The 16,292-nt window shown below is 41.1% G+C and overlaps 1 protein-coding gene across 13 annotated transcripts in view; it reads right to left on the minus strand.

Moving 5' to 3' along the window:
- PHTF1 (putative homeodomain transcription factor 1) overlaps positions 1-16,292 on the minus strand; it is a 250,128-nt gene that overhangs the window by 39,166 nt on the left and 194,670 nt on the right. For all 13 annotated transcript variants that reach the window (XM_056558326.1, XM_056558332.1, XM_056558329.1 and 10 more), the window contains 2 exons: positions 7,214-7,345; positions 6,500-6,586 (listed from right to left, as the gene is read on the minus strand). In XM_056558326.1, coding sequence (XP_056414301.1) covers positions 6,500-6,586; positions 7,214-7,345 — 219 coding nt within the window. The remainder of the gene's footprint in view (positions 1-6,499; positions 6,587-7,213; positions 7,346-16,292) is intronic.

A 16,292-nucleotide genomic window follows, 5' to 3' on the forward strand; every position in this document is an offset into this window, starting at 1 on the left:
TTCTTATTTTAAAGCTGCAGCCGAGAGTGCACAGAGCCTTTATCTGTGGGGAACCTTGGGGGAGATTTATCGAAGGATTTTGGGGGAGATTTATCGAAGGATTTTGGGGGAAATTTATCGAAGGATTTTGAGGGAGATTTATCGAAGGATTTACAAAAGTCGCACAAAAAGCCGTATGTGCATCTAAGCAAATTTTTTTGCGACTTTTGGCTGAAAGCAAAAAGCTACAAAAGAGCTTTCTAAAGTGAATTACATTTTTCACTTTGCAGTGGTCACGGATTCATCAAGTGCGAAAGTCGCACAAAAAGTCGCAACACCTCAAAAACTCTGTAAATGTAAGCCAGCTCAGAGCTGGCTTACAAAATGGCTTTTGAGAGCAAATTTTTATATTTCCCACTGGCAGCCGTGATCACAGTTCCAGCGGGAAATATGATTTAACAACTGTACAAAGGAGCCCGGACCGGCATCACTCTGCAGCCCCCCCCCCCCGCTCTGTCTGATTCTAACCCGCTACGAGGACACCGATTTTCATCCCCCGCTTGTCTCCCACCTGCCCACGCCGCACATCTCCCATCTGTCTGGTAACTGTTGCAAGACTACAACTCCCAGCTTGCCCTTAAAGTGAGGGGATGCTGGGAGTTTGTCTTGTAGTAGGTAGCATGCGAAAGATGTGCGGTGCGGTGCAGGCGGGTAGGAGACAAGGGGGGATGTAAATTAGTGTCCCCATCATTAAGTGAAGGTAGCGGGGATAGAATGAGATGAAGCCCGGGCAGCTGCAGAGTGATTCCAGCCCGGGCTCCTATTTAACTTAACTCGGAGCAGCGGAGGTTTTTCTTGTCTCTACTGTAATTCACATTTCCCACTGGGTCCCATGATTGGCCAGGACTGAGCAGCCAATCATGGGACCTGGCGGGAAATTTGATATTACAGTATGGGGTTATAGAAACTCAGCAGTGCCATCATATGTTAAAAGGAGCCTGGGCTCTATCTGATGCCATCCCCCTACTCTATTTAACTTAATGAGGGGACTGGGACACTGCTTTACATCCCGCCCTTGTTTCCTGCACATGCCGCACATCTCCCGCTCACTACAAGAATACAACTCTAGGCATGCCCTTACAGTGAGGGCATGCTGTGAGTTGTAGTCTTGTAGCGGGCGGGAGCTTTGCGGTGCAGGTGGGCGGGAAACAAGGGGGGGAATGTAAAGCAGTGTCCCCGTCCCCTCATTAAGTTACATGGAGTAGGGGGGATGGCATCAGATGGAGCCCAGGCGGCTGCAGAGTGATGCCAGCCCGGGCTCCACAACGGTGCCAGCGAGTATCTCTATCCATATGTAATTTCACATTTCCGGCTGGGTCCCGTGATTGGCCGGGATCGAGCAGCCAATCACGGGAGTCGGCGGGAAATTTGATATTACAGTAGATCTAAAACTCTGCGGCTCCGTGTGCGGGATCCAGGCTGGCATCACTCTGCAGCCGCCCGGAACTCCTGCAGACGGGCTGGAAGATGTGCAGGAGCCATCCCTGCCATCCCTCAGCGCTGCAGTACACACTGAGGGACGGCAGAGATGGCTCCTGAACATTTCCTGGCCCGGCTGCGGGAGTCCCAGGTGGCTGCAGTGTATGTCAGCTCGGGCTGCCTTTGCTACGGCGCCGCAGAGTTTACTGTAATTTTAAATTTCCCGGCGGGTCCCGTATCATGGGAAGTGGAACGCATTACAGCCCGCTTTCCTGGCTTGCAGTTGTAGTTTTGCGACGGGGGTGGGTGACACACTTGTCACCTGCCGCACAACTACAACTCCCAGCATGTCATTACTGTAAGGGCATCCTGGAAGTTGTAGTTGTGCAGCAGGAGTTAGGTGACAAGCTTGTCGCTCACCTGTATATCTCCCGCACCACATGACTACAAATCCCAGCATATCTTTACTGTAAGGGCATGCTGGGAGTTGTAGTCGTGCGGCAAGAGAGATGCGCGGGCGGGTGACAAATGTATTAACCGATTTAACTTTTTTTTTTTTTTTTTCTCATTTCAGTTTAGTGTATCCTGTGGACTACTTTAGATTCGGTGGACTGTGTCGATGACCAGCGTTTTTTTTTTCCTTTCTGTTTAATGATAATAAAATAGTTAACAAGGGCTTGTGGGGAGTGTTTTTTTTTTATTATTATTTTTTAAACGTGTTGTGTTTTTTTTTTTTTAAAGTTACTTGACAGGCTTAGTAGTAGGCTAATAGACAGAAACCATTACTAAGCTTGGGCTTAGCGTTAGCCAACAAAAACAGCTAGTGCTAACCCCCAATTATTACTCCCCGGTACCCACTGCCACAGGGGTGCCCACCCTGGTAACGTCAGGCTGTTGCTGCTTGGTTTGTATTTGGCTGAAAATAAAAATACGAGGAATCCTATGCTTTTTTTTTTTTATATTTAATTATTTATGCAAAAAAAAAAACATATGGTTCCAGGGTTCCAGCGTTACCAGGGTGGGCCAGGACCATTGTTACTGGCCCTCCCCAGCCTAAGTAACACCAGCCTGTTACCACCTAGGCCCATGAGCACCATTTTTGACACTCCGGGCCTGTTGGTACCGGCTTTTCCCGGAACCCCTGTGACGGTGGGTACCAGGGTAACAATTGGGGGTTAGTGCTAGCGGTTTTTGGGGCTAACGCTAAACATGGCTTAGTAATTGGTTCCGTCTATAGGACGGCTTCCACTTCTAAGCCTGTCAAGTAAATGAAAATTAAAAAAACACAACACGTTTAAAAAAAAATTATTAAAAAAACACTCCCCCCCCCCCCCAAAAGCCATTGTTAACCATTTTATTAACATTAAACCAAATAAACGCTAGTCACCGTAGTCCTCTAAATTTAAAGTAGTCCACAGGAATCACAGATCTGAAATGAAAAGTAAAAAAAAAATGAGTTAGTACATTAAGGGAAAAAAAGTGGTTAGAAAAATGTAATAAACATATATATATATATCACACATTTTTTTCAAAGCTGCTAATTGGTGTTTCTGAAGTCATTTATTGCTTATGTGTGCTAAAAAATTGTATTCTAAAGTGATTTCTTGTTTTTTGCTTATGTGAGCCAAATTTATCAACCCCCTGTGATAGTATAATAAATGTGTCACACATAAGCAAAACCAAAGCAAAAAAAAAAAAAAAGCCTACAGAACTCGCTTACCAAAGCAACGATGATAATTCTCCCCCCTTATCTTTATGTAACCATAATAAATTACACATACGCTCTGCTGCTTGTGTATAAGCTGTACTGTGTCAGTGAGTCATGAAAAGTGCTAAAAGCTTGCACAAAACCAGTAAAACTGTGTCTTAAGTGTCAATCACAGAAAAAGAGCATTCCCTGCTGAAAGTGCTGCTCTATGAGCTAAAAAAAAGGCAGATGACAAAATCACGTTAATGGGGGCACTGTTTGTTAGAGGCTATGATGAGCACTAGGATCTCATTTTGTGTATGGTGCTATTTACTATGAAGCACTCGTGGTCATACTGTTTTGTGTAGTTCTTTGTACAGCATTTGGGGGACACTGGGCAGCACAACAGACACAACACTGAAATGTTAGGCTGCTGAAATGGGGGTTTATACATAGTAGAAAGGGATGAGGTGCTGAAAAAGCCAGCAGCTTGTTGAATCGACTATTATCAGAGAAAAAAACACTTGTGAAACGGTGGATTTGCTAATTCTGCCTCTGACTGCATCTGATTAGTATTGCATGTATGTGGTGTTATTCGGTAACTGTATAGTTGGGTTACTCAGTTTAGGTATAGTGGTATTATTTAGAAACAGTAAGATGGTATTTTTCAGTGACCATATAGTGGTATTATTGAGTGAGGGCCTGGTAGTATTATTTAGTTACAGTATTAACAGTGACTAACAGTATTATTTAGTCACTGTATTTATTATTTAAGACTTGGGCTACTCTATGCATACAAATTGCAGGTTCTGGTACAGCAAAGTGAGTCCTATGGAACAAAGCTCATCCCACTGAACTTTAGGAACTAGATGGTTGACAATTACATTTATCAATCAAGCTACAGGTATTTTTAGGGCACTATAAATATTGATCAATAATAAAAAACAGCTTTATATATGATATTTTTTTTTATTAATACTGACCAATTATCATTATGATTAAATAAGTAAATAATTATGAACATTAGTGAGTGTAAATGGGCCTTCAGTGGGAAAAATATTGGTTAAGCGCCTAGGACAATATGTGCTGTAGCTATAACAACCCCTTTTATAGTTGATATGTGATTATACCATGCAGACCCTTTAACTTTTTCCCCATTTTTTTTTTTTTGTGTCTAATATATAAATACAAATTTACATTTTCTCCCAACATTTTGCTCTCAATACCCCATAGTGACAATAAGAAAAACAGAATTTTGGAAATTTTATATAATTTTGCAAATAAATAATTTTTAGACCCTTTTTCTTTGACACCTGAAATTTTGCTTTGTTTCTTTGAGTTCTCTAGATCATCTTTGAGCAGTTTCTACACTTTGTCTGGAGTCACCTGTGGTAAATTCAGCTGATGGGACATAATTTGGAAAACACATCTCTGTCTATATAAGGTCTAAAATCTTCAAATGCATATCAGTGCCAAAACCTGCAACACTTTGGTGGAGCAAAAACAGCACAGATTGGTGGAGTGGCCGGAAAGAAGCCTCTTTTCATTAAAAACAAAAGCTTACAAAACAAAAGCTGTCAAATAAAGAACTCTCAGACTGCAATAAACAAGATTCTCTGGTCAAATGGAACCAAAATTCAGCTTTTTTGCCTTAATTCTCAGTGTAAATTCTGGATAAAATCAGGCACTGCCCAATACCATCCCTACAGGAAAGCATGGTGGTGGCAGCATCATGCTGTAAGGTTGTTTTTCAGCAGCTAGAACAGGGAGAGTTATTCTTAAAGAGGTAATTCAGGGAACTAAACCCATAGTCCATGCTTTTCCTTTCATAAACCTATTTTATTGTCTATATATCATTCATTGGCTATATAGATCAGTTCCCCTCTTTCAGTTGTCACTTACATGCAGGAAGTGAGGAAAATACGTCATACTGTCTTCCTCTGTGTCTCTGCCCAAATGCCTCACTAAAAGTAGCCCCCACCCTCCTGAGAAACACAGACCACATGGTTTCTGCCCTGCACTGAGGAGTCATTCTCACTTTAGTGCTGAGAACTGGGAGGTGTGTGCAGCCTTATCCAATCACACACTGAATCTCTCACTACTGCTCAGAGCAGGATGGTGGGGACTTTTCTCAGAGAGTAAGCTGGACAGCATAGAAGAGCTACAATGATTTCTGGGAAATGTAGTATCTATGAGGCAAGAATGGCAAAGAATATCAAGCAGCCAGAGGAGACCACAGGAGCCATGCATATCAGGCAGGATAATGTACAAGGAACATATCCAGGTAGTGTGGTGGCTTTGGAGCTTTTTTTTTTTTTTGTATGTGTACTTCGCTGGAGTACACCTTTAATGAAAACCTAATCCAGAGTGCTCTGGGCCCAAAGGATGACCTTACAACTAGCCAATGGCCCTAAGCAAAAAGCCAAAAATGGCTTAAGGATAACTCAGTGAATTTGTTTAAAGGGGTTCTTCACCCCTGGACATCTTATCCCCTATCCAAAGGATAGGGGATAAGATGTCTGATGACAGGGATCCCGCCGCTGGGAACTCTGCTATCTCCCTGCAGCACCTCGCGTACGTTTAAATGCCGGCTGCAGCACTGGAGGCTTGTGACATCATGGCCGCACCCCCCCTGACGTCACGCCATGCCCCCTAAATAGAAGTTTATGGGAGGGGGCGTCCACCATGCCCTCTCAAATAGACTTGCATTGTAAGGAGGGGCGCGACATCATGAGCCTACAGCACCAGTCATCCGGCATGGCAAGTTTGCTCTGTGCACTGGATGACTGGGGTGCAGCAGTGGAGATCGCGGCAGGTCCCAGAAGCGGAAGCCCCACAATCTGACATCTTATCCCCTATCCTTTGGATAGGGGTTAAGATGTCTAGGGGCAGAATACCCCTTTAAGTTGCCCAGCCAGAGCTCTGACTTGAACCCAATTCAACATCTTTGGAGAAACCTAAAAATGGCTTACACTGATGGTCGTTATCCAACCTGACAGACCTTGAGTGGATCTGCAGAGAACAATGGCAGAAAATCAGCAAATCCAGGTGTGCAAACTTTATGGCATCATAAGAAGACTGAAGGCTATAATCGCTGCCAAAGGTACTTCAACTAAATACTGTGTAAAGGGTCTGAATACTTAAGTCAATGCATTATTTGCATTTTTTGAATGTGGCAAAAAAAATTTAATTCTGATTTCACATTCTCTTTATGGGGTATTGCATGCAGAATGCATAATTTTAGCACACGGCCTGAACATAACAAAAAGTAAAAGGGTCTTAATACTTCCTGAATGTATTGTACATATTGAATGTGTTTAGTATTTAGCAGCATTTTTTACAGTGAACACTTACCTGAGCACAACAAATGAAGGCAATAGAGAGGGTTACCAAGTATACTGAAGATACAATAACATCCACTGATCTCTGGGGTCCTCGCCTCTAATAAAGGAAAAAGAAACAAGTTGTTCAGGGGTAGAAGCTTGTACAGGTGAAACTCGAAAAATTTGAATATCGTGTAAAGTTCATTTATCTCAGTAATGCCACTTTAAAGGTGAAACTAATATATATGAGAGAGACTCATTACATGCAAAGCAACATAGTTCAAACCGTGATTTGTCATAATTGTAATGATTATAGTCTATGGGATTTTTACATTATCCGTTTTACCCCGTCATAGCCCGTTATTAATAATGGACGTTATTTTGTGACAGGAGAAAGTAACGGGAGAACTAGTGCATGCACTATTTCTTCTGTTCGTTCTCCCATCACAAAATAATGTCCGTTATTAATAATGGGCTATGACGGGTTAAAACGGATAATGTAGAAATCCCATTGACTATAATGGGATTTTGTAATGGCCGTATGGGATTTTGTAACGTCCATTTAAAGGGCGGTTTCAAGGGTTTCCATAACGGAACATCAAACAGATCTTTAAAACGGATTCATTTTATAGTGCGAAAGGAGCCTAAGATACATTACTGAAATACAATGGACTTTTGCACGATATTCAAATTTTTTGAGTTTCACCTGTATATCAAACTTTAAATGTGAAACACCTTCACTCACCTTTAAGTAAGAGCGGAGAGACAGCCACATCTTTATATTCTGCACCTTCTTCAATCGAAAGTGAGGAATTTCAGATTTCAGGGCCTTCCTAGCAGATGTTAGATGGCTAAATAACTTCGCTATCAGAAATCTCTACAAATAAATACAAGGAATGTATTACTTTATGAAATAGTGGATGTTGATACTTTGTTTATTATTTACAGCTACAAAGGGTAGCAGCAAATAGGTCACAAAGAAAAGTAGCATATACAGTTGTACAGAATGATGTAGTGTACTGTCACACACTGCATCTCCACAAAACATAAACTGGTAAATGAAAGGTTTAATCATATCTCAACAAAAAGGAAATAGAAAATAAAAATATACACAAAAATGTAGAATCGTGGTTATAAAAAGTAAATATAAATACAAAGTTATTACTGTGGTGAAGGTCATAAGGGCTGATAAGAGTTCCAATATTTTATGAAGAATTCACTGTAAAATCCAGTAAATTCACCAAAATAAACAACTCAATTTTAATCATAAAATTACAAACAAAATAATAGTTTAGCTAATTTAGCAACTAGTATGAAGTAATTTGGTTAAATAAAAGTAAAAGACAGACTGTAGACAATAAGAGTGTTTGCTACAAGATATGCTCTCATTTTCGATGGTGACATTTTGGGTACATATAATGTATTTAAAAAAAATTCCACTACTGATTTTCAGATTTAGTTTTTACTGCTACATTTAAGTTACATGCTACTGTTATAGTCTGTGGCTCATTAAGATTAAGACAATATAAATTTAAGCTTTACTGAAGAAGACATAACATTTTAATTTTTCTATTGGTATGCCTATATGAAGACTTATTTTTGCAGGAAAAGTAGCAGCTTTATTGGCTTCATTTTGGGCCATGTAGGGCTTGTTAAAAAGAAAACTATAGCAGTTAACCCCTTAAGGACGCAGGACGTAAATGTACGTTCTGGTGCGGTGGTACTTAACGCACCAGAACGTACATTTACGTCCTAAGCATAACCGCGGGCATCGGAGCGATGCCCGTGTCATGCGCGGCTGATCCCGGCTGCTGATCGCAGCCAGGGACCCGCCGGCAATGGCCGACGCCCGCGATCTCGCGGGCGTCCGCCATTAACCCCTCAGGTGCCGGGATCAATACAGATCCCGGCATCTGCGGCAGTGCGCGATTTGAATGAATGATCGGATCGCCCGCAGCGCTGCTGCGGGGATCCGATCATTCATAACGCCGCACGGAGGTCCCCTCTCCTTCCTCCGTGCGGCTCCCGGCGTCTCCTGCTCTGGTCTGTGATCGAGCAGACCAGAGCAGAAGATGACCGATAATACTGATCTGTTCTATGTCCTATACATAGAACAGATCAGTATTAGCAATCATGGTATTGCTATGAATAGTCCCCTATGGGGACTATTCAAGTGTAAAAAAATAATGTAAAAAAATGTAAAAGTAAAAGTAAAAAAAAGGGAAAAATCCCCTCCCCCAATAAAAAAGTAAAACGTCCGTTTTTTCCTATTTTACCCCCAAAAAGCGTAAAAAAAATTTTTTAGAGACATATTTGGTATCGCCGCGTGCGTAAATGTCCGAACTATTAAAATAAAATGTTAATGATCCCGTACGGTTAACGGCGTGAACGAAAAAAAAATAAAAAAAGTCCAAAATTCCTACTTTTTTAATACATTTTATTAAAAAAAAATTATAAAAAATGTATTAAAAGTTTTTTATATGCAAATGTGGTATCAAAAAAAAGTACAGATCATGGCGCAAAAAATGAGCCCCCATACCGCCGCTTATACGGAAAAATAAAAAAGTTATAGGTCATCAAAATAAAGGGATTATAAACGTACTAATTTGGTTAAAAAGTTTGTGATTTTTTTTTAAGCGCAACAATAATATAAAAGTATATAATAATGGGTATCATTTTAATCGTATTGACCCTCAGAATAAAGAACACATGTCATTTTTACCATAAATTGTACGGCGTGAAAACAAAACCTTCCAAAATTAGCAAAATTGCGTTTTTCGTTTTAATTTCCCCACAAAAATAGTGTTTTTTGGTTGCGCCATACATTTTAAGATATAATGAGTTATGTCATTACAAAGGACAACTGGTCGCGCAAAAAACAAGCCCTCATACTAGTCTGTGGATGAAAATATAAAAGAGTTATGATTTTTAGAAGGCGAGGAGGAAAAAATGAAAACGTAAAAATTAAATTGTCTGAGTCCTTAAGGCCAAAATGGCCTTAAGGGGTTAAAGGGGTACTCCGGGGAACTAAACCCATGGCCCATCCTTTCCCTCTCACCAACTTATGAATTTGTCTAAATATCATTCATTAGTTATATAGAGCAGTTTCCCTCTTTCAGCTGTCACTTACATGGAGCAAGTGAGAGAAAAACGTAATTTTTAGATCCACTTTGTCTCCTCACTGAGACCTAGCCTGCCTTTAAGACAACACCACCTTATTTCTGTCTGATTTATGTTTGGTCTAGAGCTCTGGCTGTACAGCCACACCTCCCCTCCCTGTGTGAGAGCTTGTGAGCTGTGAGAGAAAAGCAGTGAAGGTTCTCAGTTACAACTGACCACATAGCTGCTGTTTTTCTGCTGAAAATCTAATCACTGACTTCTGCTATTCAGAGCAGAGCATGATTTATTGCTGGGGGAAGGGTAATCTGAAAAAAAAGATTTGTACATTGTATGTGTAAGAGTTGCAGTGTTAACATGCACACAGATAGTGAAAGCTGTTGGCTGGCAGCTATTACACAGAGCTGTACTGACTTATCGGAGTTGTAGTCTTGGCTGCAAGCAAGGAAAAGGTATTTAGGAGACATCAGGGGCCAAAGGAGCTGCAAAAACCACATGGATAACTACATAGGACAAATAACAGGTATTGTGGTGGCTTTGGGGCGTTTTTAGGTTTCTTAACTTCCCTGGAGTACCCCTTTAACTTTCCACTTTTTCCTTTTTTTGTAGTGGGGATAAGCAAAACAACTAAATTCTGACTTTCTTTTTCGCCAAGCAGAATAAATAACATGTTCAAACAACAAAAAAAAAAACAACTTTATCATATAATCAACAACAAACAACGATAAGTTATAGTCACAAGAAAGGAGCCATGGTATGAACTGTGTCATACAGTGCTTCATACAAAATCTGCAGGAAATATATGCAAAAATCATATCACAGATCATTGCATTATGCATACCAGGCTAAGTTGTATCAGGAACATTGTTCCTAAACCTTTTTAAGTACAAAAAAAAAAGTCCCACGACCCTATCAACTGCATTGTGGAAGTCAACCAGATGCCGCGGTTCACGTGTCTTGATCTGCTGTCCTGACTCTCCTGATGTTCCTCAGTGATTGGCTGCAGTGGATTCAGAATTAACTTTTTAAGCTTTACTTGCTGTCACACCCCCTCCCATAGGTTTGCATTGAGGGGCGGAGGCGTGACATCACGCCGCCGGTCCCGTGGTCGCCGGTAATCAGATCCGGAGCGAACATGCTCCGGGGACTGATTTTAACTGCTGCATGCAAGATCACGAGGGTCCCCCCTTTGGATAGGGGATAAGATGTCTAAGTGCCGGAGTACCCCTTTAAACATATTTGGTCTTCTCCCACTAAGAAATAAATCACCCTTTCCTATTTTATTTATGTTTGTAATAAAAAAAAAGTTGTAACTCCCCAAAAAATTACTTACAATGCATAAAATACATTAACAATGTAGCTGCTATTCCCAAATACAAAAATGTCCACTGTTAAAAAAAAAAAATCCCCTCTACCCCAAAATAATGCTGATAAAAAACTACAGATCATGGCACAAAAATGAGCCCCGCACACAGCTCATAGACCAAATCTAAGCAAAAAGACACAATGGTATTACACGCAGTGGATCAGTAATTGACTTTGTTGGTTTATTCATATCAATAAGTTTATTGACACGAGTAGGGAGACCTGTATCTATGCAAAAGATAGCAGAGCTTATGGGATAGTACGTCTGATGCAGTAAATCACACTGAGTGCTAAATGAAAAAAAGAGAGGCGGTTATGCTCACCTTTTGGGGTTGTGTGTTAGACACTACCACCTCTTATAACACAGCACTCACCAGGAATTCCAACCATAGTGTCTTCTTTATTCATAAGGATAAAAGACGCCAGCAAGTACAGTGGGAGAGCGGGTAGACAGACATGCGGGGGGAGTGGTGACGGACCGTTGCGTGCTCACAGCACTTCCTCAGCTCATACGTAACTCCATCCGAAGGTGTGTTCTTATACCTGCCGGCACAGATATCACCATAGTGACCATTATAACAAAGCAGATAAAATCACATATAAAGTGAAAAAATAAGTTAAAAACAACAACCTAGTGACGCTGTGAGTCTTTCTTAATATACACAACTATTAAATGGCTAAAAATGCTCCCATTTCATATTTATCATTCAGGCCCGCCTGGCCTAATGCATTTGTCCGGAGAATCTATTTGGATTCTCTTCTTAGGAGTTCCTGATTTTTATCTCCGTTCCTCCCTGCGCCTTCCACTTTTTCTATTGCGCTGAATCTGAAGGGGACCGGTTCCTCTGCATGGCACTCATTTATGTGTGTTATGAACCTCATGGCTCCTACACCCGTGGCCAGGGACCTAACATGCTCTTGAATCCTATGAAAAAGTGGCCTAATTGTCTTGCCAATATAAAACCTGCCACATTTACAAACTAGGGTATACACGACATAACTGCTCATGCACGTGAAAAATTGTTTAATCTGTATGTCGTGTCCACCTAACTTAACAAACTTGGCTTTAGCATTGTATTTACAATAGGAACAAGTTGAACAAGTAAAATTTCCAACAGGGCAAATATCCGTTAACCAATTAGTTTTATGTTGTTTCTCTTTTTTATATTTTTTTATTGCATCATGTATCGTTCTATTCTTTTTGAATGTGATAATTGGTGGATTCTCTACTATTTTTTTATATCCAAATCTTGTTGGAGCATGTACCAATGAGTACTAATTGTTCTTTTAATTATATGGTTCATTGGAGTATTCCTAAAGGAAAAAAATGTCCTCTCATTTTTTAATTTCTTTTTGGTTTTTATAAGTTCTTCCCTTGGGATTTTGTCTATCCTCTCCTTTGTTTTTTTCAATACCCTCAGTGGGTACCCTCTCTTCAGTAGTAGGTTTCCTAACTCTTCCGCTTGTCGTTAGAACAACAAGGGGTCATTATTAATCCTCTTCAACCGAGTGAGTTGGCCGAAGGGGATTGCATCTTTAGTGTGTTCCGGATGAGACGATCCGTAATGATGTATGGAGTTCTTGGACGTGACCTTCCTGTATCCTGTAGTTATAATATTGTTATTTACTACTTCTATTTTCACATCCAAGAACTCCAAGCTGTTGCCCCCGAACATGCTTGTGAACATCATGTTCACCTGATTGGATTTGTTAAGGTATTGTACAAATCCATAGAAATCCTCCTCCGTTCCGTCCCAGATGACAAAAATGTCATCCACAAAACGGAGGAGGTTCTTAATATGGCTTACAAACGGGTTAGACCTTGTGAAGATATGTCGCCTCTCAAAGATGGCCAGGAACAGGTTAGCAAATGAGCACGACACTGGTTTACCCATGGCCGTGCCCGTTCGCTGCCTGTACCACTGGCCCTCATAGTGGAACGCGTTGTTATGTAAAATCAGTTCCAGGGATTCAGTCACGAACTCCACAAGTGTCGGGTGATTTTTCAGTACATTCAAGTAATTCCCTGACTGCCCATATACCCGCATCCTGAGGGATGCGGGTATATAGGCTTTCTACGTCAATGGATGCCAATTTATATCCCTCCAGCCACCTAAAATCTTTCAGTGCTGCTATGAGGTCTCCTGTGTCCTTAATGTGTGTGGGAGTGTGTTTTAACAAAGGGGACACCAGCCAGTCGATGTAGCTGGACAGGTGCTCCATAGGAGCACCTATCCCAGCCACTATCGGCCTCCTTGGTGGGGGGGGTCACTTTCTTATGTGTCTTCGGCAATATATACCATTTGGGTCTGGCTGGATTTTTAGGGAGGAGACGTTCTGCTAATTTGTCGGTAATTATGTTTTTTTCAGTATACTTCCTCAGGTGACTTCTCAATTTATCCATTATTTTTAATGTGGGGTCACTTTTTATTTTTTCATAAACATCGGTGTTATCAAATTGTTTGTGGGCTTCTTTTTCATAGTCATCCCTAAACCAGACCACTACTCCCCCCTCCTTTGTCTGGCTTCGAGATGACTATGTCCTCTTTCTCCCCTAACCATTTTAAAGCTCCCCTTTCCTCCACAGTTATGTTATGGGTGGGGGTAGGATAAATCAGGGCTCTAATATCCTAAACTGCCCCCCCCCCCCCGGGGTTATTGTGGGATTAAATGCTGATGGATTTCCCCCTGAAAAAAACTTTTCCTCTGTATCCAAGTCTTCCTCCATAGGTTCTCCCTCCAACTCTATAAGATCCCTATTGACTGCCTCATCTCTTGGGGAGTCTTCACCGATCACCCTAAACCCCAAAGGACCCACCACACAAGGCACCTCTCCTTCTCTTTTTTGCTGCTTAGGTGACATATTTTTATTTAGGTGTGAATTGGTTGCGGAAAACTTTTTTATATTCACTTTTCGTACGCCCCTGAAAAAATCCTTCTCAAAAGATGCATAGTCAAATGTTTCATTGATCCCAAAGATCAGTCCCTTGTTTAGGACAGAGATACAAGCTTCACTCAAGTCATAGTCCGTTAGATTAATTACGAGGTTGTCCTCCTCATTCTTTGTTTCATTTAGCTCCTCCATGTTACCCTTTTCCGTTTCCTCGAGGGCTTTTTTTACTCTCCTATTCTTCTTTCGCCCCCCCCCCCCCCCCGTCTTGTTCTCCTCCTTCCGGATTTCCTAAAAAATTAGCCGCAGGGGGTACTGCACCTCTACTTGGGCCCTCATCAGAGCCACTCGACTCTGATTCCGTTGTTAGATAATCCGACTTCTTGGGGTACTTTTTTGTTTTATTGAATCTGTTGAATTCATTATTCTTTCTATGAAAGTTTAGGGATGACTATGAAAAAGAAGCCCATAAACAATTTGATAACACCGATGTTTATGAAAAAATAAAAAGTGACCCCACATTAAAAATAATGGATAAATTGAGAAGCCACCTGAGAAAGTATACTGAAAAAAAACATAATTACCGACAAATTAGCAGAACATCTACTCCCTAAAAATCCAGCCAGACCCAAATTGTATATACGCATAAGAAAGTGACTGCCCACCAGGGTGGCCGATAGTGGCTGGGATAGGTGCTCCTATGGAGCACCTGTCCAGCTACATCGACTGGCTGGTGTCCCCTTTGTTAAAGCACACTCCCACACACATTAAGGACACAGGAGACCTCATAGCAGCACTGAAAGATTTTAGGTGGCAGGAGGGATATAAATTGGCGTCCATTGACGTAGAAAGCCTATATACCCGCATCCCTCAGGATGCAGGGATATTGTCAGTCAGGGAATTACTTGAATGTACAGAAAAATCCCCGGCATTTGTGGAGTTTGTGACTGAATCCCTGGAACTGATTTTACATAACAACGTGTTCCACTATGAGGGCCAGTGGTACAGGCAGCAAACGGGCATGGCCTTGGGCACATTGGTGTCATGCTCGTTCGCTAACCTGTTCCTGGCCATCTTTGAGAGGCAACATATCTTCACAAGGTCTAACCCGTTTGTAAGCCATATTAAGAACCTCCTCCGTTTCGTGGATCACATTTTTGTCATCTGGGACGGAGCAGAGGTGGATTTCTATGGATTTGTACAATACCTTAACAAATCCAATCAGGTGAACATGATGTTCACAAGCATGTTCGGGGGCAACAGCTTGGAGTTCTTGGACATGAAAATAGAAGTAGTAAATAACAATATTATAACTACAGGATACAGGAAGGTCACGTCCAAGAACTCCATACTGCATTACGGATCGTCTCATCCGGAACACACTAAAGATGCAATCCCCTTCGGCCAACTCACTCGGTTGAAGAGGATTAATAATGACCCCTTGTTGTTCGAACGACAAGCGGAAGAGTTAGAAAACCGACTACTGAAGAGAGGGTACCCACCGAGGGTACTGAAAAAAGCAAAGGAGAGGATAGACAAAATCCCAAGGGAAGAACTTATAAAAACCAAAAAGAAATTAAAAAATGAGAGGACATTTTTTTCCTTTAGGAATACTCCAATAAACCATACAATTAAAAGAACAATTAGTACTCATTGGTACATGCTCCAACAAGATTTGGATATAAAAAAAATTGTAGAGAATCCACCAATTATCACATTCAAAAAGAATAGAACGATACATGATGCAATAAAAAAATATAAAAAAGAGAAACAACATAAAATTAATTGGTTAACGGATATTTGCCCTGTTGGAAATTTTACTTGTTCAACTTGTTCCTATTGTAAATACAATGCTAAAGCCAAGTTTGTTAAGTTGGGGGGACATGACATACAGATTAAACAATTTTTCATGTGCAGGAGCAGTTATGTCGTGTATACCCTAGTTTGCAAATGTGGCAGGTTTTATATTGGCAAGACAATTAGGCAACTTTTTCATAGAATTCGAGAGCATGTTAGGTCCCTGGCCACGAGTATAGGAGCCACGAGGTTCATAACACACATAAATGAGTGCCATGCAGAGCAACCGGTCCCCTTCAGATTCAGCGCAATAGAGAAAGTGGAAGGCGCAGGGAGGAACAAAGATAGAAATCAGGAACTCCTAAGAAGAGAATCCAAATGGATTCTTCAGACAAATGAATTAGGCCAGGTGGACCTGAATGATAAATGTGAAATGGGAGCATTTTTAGCCATTTAATAGTTGTGTATATTAAGAAAGACTCACAGCGTCACTAGGTTGTTGTTTTTAACTTATTTTTTCACTTTATATGTGATTTTATCTGCTTTGTTATAATGGTCACTATGGTGATACCTGCGCCGGCAGGTATAAGAACACACCTTCGGACGGAGTTACGTATGAGCTGAGGAAGTGCTGTTAGCACGCAACGGTCCGTCG

This window comes from Hyla sarda, chromosome 2, assembly GCF_029499605.1.
Source record: "Hyla sarda isolate aHylSar1 chromosome 2, aHylSar1.hap1, whole genome shotgun sequence".
NCBI classification, from domain to species: Eukaryota; Metazoa; Chordata; class Amphibia; order Anura; family Hylidae; genus Hyla; species Hyla sarda.